Source organism: Rhagoletis zephyria, unplaced genomic scaffold (assembly GCF_001687245.7).
Source record: "Rhagoletis zephyria isolate East Lansing unplaced genomic scaffold, Rhagoletis_zephyria_1.1 Rzeph_scaffold_53467, whole genome shotgun sequence".
Taxonomy (NCBI): Eukaryota; Metazoa; Arthropoda; class Insecta; order Diptera; family Tephritidae; genus Rhagoletis; species Rhagoletis zephyria.
In genome coordinates, this window is record NW_016210520.1 from 1 (window position 1) to 1,901 (window position 1,901).

Below are 1,901 nucleotides of genomic sequence, written 5' to 3' on the forward strand. Positions count from 1 at the left end.
TGACGTGTGAACGCCACCCCCTCGAACCACACCCACGTCCTAATAAACGTTTCTTTGCTTGTTTTACAGTCAAGATCAGTTAAGTTTGGACTCACGTCTTGAGGCACTCTGCCAATCGTTCATAAGTAACAATCTTAAAACAGGCAACTTTGGCTCACTGGTATCTGTGTTTCTTGAAAGAGCCGCTGAGTTACTTTCTTTGTCTGATAAAGAAAGCAACCTGCACATATGGCAAACATTCAATGCCCTGTTTATAATACGTTCGTTAGTTAAGTACATCATTGAGACTGGGTCCGAGTTTCAGCTTTTGCAACACTTCGAAGCGATACCTAATGAAGAGTTATTGCGGGCAGAAGAAGGCGCAGCGAACACTGGCGCACATGCTGACTGTACTACAATCGCTGTTGAGGCCACCGAGGATGGCGCTGCTGGTAGCGTGCTCGCAAAGGCAGCAGTAATTGTTGATGGCGCGAAGTTTGAGTCTTTCATCGACGCGCTTGTAAATCTGATTGTGGTGATTCCAGTCAAGTAAAAGAGATCGGATAAAAGTTAGGCTTAATTTTTCTAACACCATTTTTGTCTTTTTAGGGAGTTCACATATCACTTGCATTTGGAGGCAGTGAATACTTTCATCACTCTTCTCTCCGTACACTTATTCACCGAGCAACCCACAGAGAAATTAATAATTTTTAGGTAACTTTTTAAGGTATTTGACTTTAATTGGCATGGATTTATTTAATTCCTTTTCCAGAACTATATACAAATGCCAGCATGCAAATGTGCTTGTATCCGCACTATTGCATTATGTTGCGCGTATGGTTGAAGTACCACATACCATGTTTGGCTCTTCATCTTCTGGTTCATTCGTTTTTGGTATCGCTGAGTCGTTGCTATCTATTTTCACCTTCCGCAAACAACAGGATGTACTGAAAGCAACTGGCGCTACTGGCGCTGAACTTTCGCAACAATTTCGTGAACACTATCCACTTGCAAATCAAAGTCTTCTACTGATTCTTATACTAACAAATCACTGTACCACTAAAGATAATCCATATCGCGCTAGCTTATTTGGCTGCGCTGATTCGAAAGATTCGCCGAANATCAAAGTCTTCTACTGATTCTTATACTAACAAATCACTGTACCACTAAAGATAATCCATATCGCGCTAGCTTATTTGGCTGCGCTGATTCGAAAGATTCGCCGAAGGAAGGCGCTTCTTTCCAGATCGACTTCACCTCCGTTTACGAGACTTTATGTCGTATTGTGACCATCGACCAAGCCACATTGTTGTTATATCTCTTGCTACATCGAAATGAACGTTTCTACCGCTTTGTAATGGCGCAGAATGACCTAGAGAATTTGGTGATACCTATATTGCAGACATTGTACCATGCTCCGGATAGTACTTCGCATCACATCTACATGTCACTAATCGTCCTGCTAATACTTAGTGAGGATGATGGATTCAACAAGAATGTGCATAATATAGTGAGTGCAAATCCATTAGCTCAATTAAAAAAATATTTTACTTAAATTCATCTCTATTTTAGATGCTTAAAAATATCCATTGGTACACAGAGCGCACCATATCGGAGATATCGCTGGGTGGTCTTCTAATCCTGGTTGTCATACGCACTATTCAATATAATATGTTGAAAATGCGTGATAAATATTTGCATACAAACTGTCTGGCGGCGCTGGCGAATATGTCTGGGCAGTTTCGCGCATTACATCCATATGTAGCGCAAAGACTTATATCCCTTTTTGAAACATTAGCGCGTAAGCACACGCGTCTCGATGCGCAGCTGAAAGAACCTGTTAATAATGGAGTTTTCGTGAACGTTAACACCACGCCTGAGGATATGCTACAAGATCTCACAGTGTTAGAAGAGGTGTTACG

The 1,901-nt window shown here is 41.4% G+C and overlaps 1 protein-coding gene across 1 annotated transcript; it reads left to right on the forward strand.

Annotated features, from left to right (window-relative positions):
• Positions 1 to 60: 60 nt before the first annotated feature.
• Positions 61 to 1,895, forward strand: LOC108356045 (dymeclin-like; the record flags this gene model as incomplete). Its single annotated transcript, XM_017607176.1, has 5 exons — positions 61 to 528; positions 589 to 693; positions 752 to 1,044; positions 1,152 to 1,489; positions 1,552 to 1,895. Coding segments are annotated over exons 3-5 (911 nt in total), but the record flags the coding sequence as incomplete, so codon positions are not given.
• Positions 1,896 to 1,901: the final 6 nt, after the last annotated feature.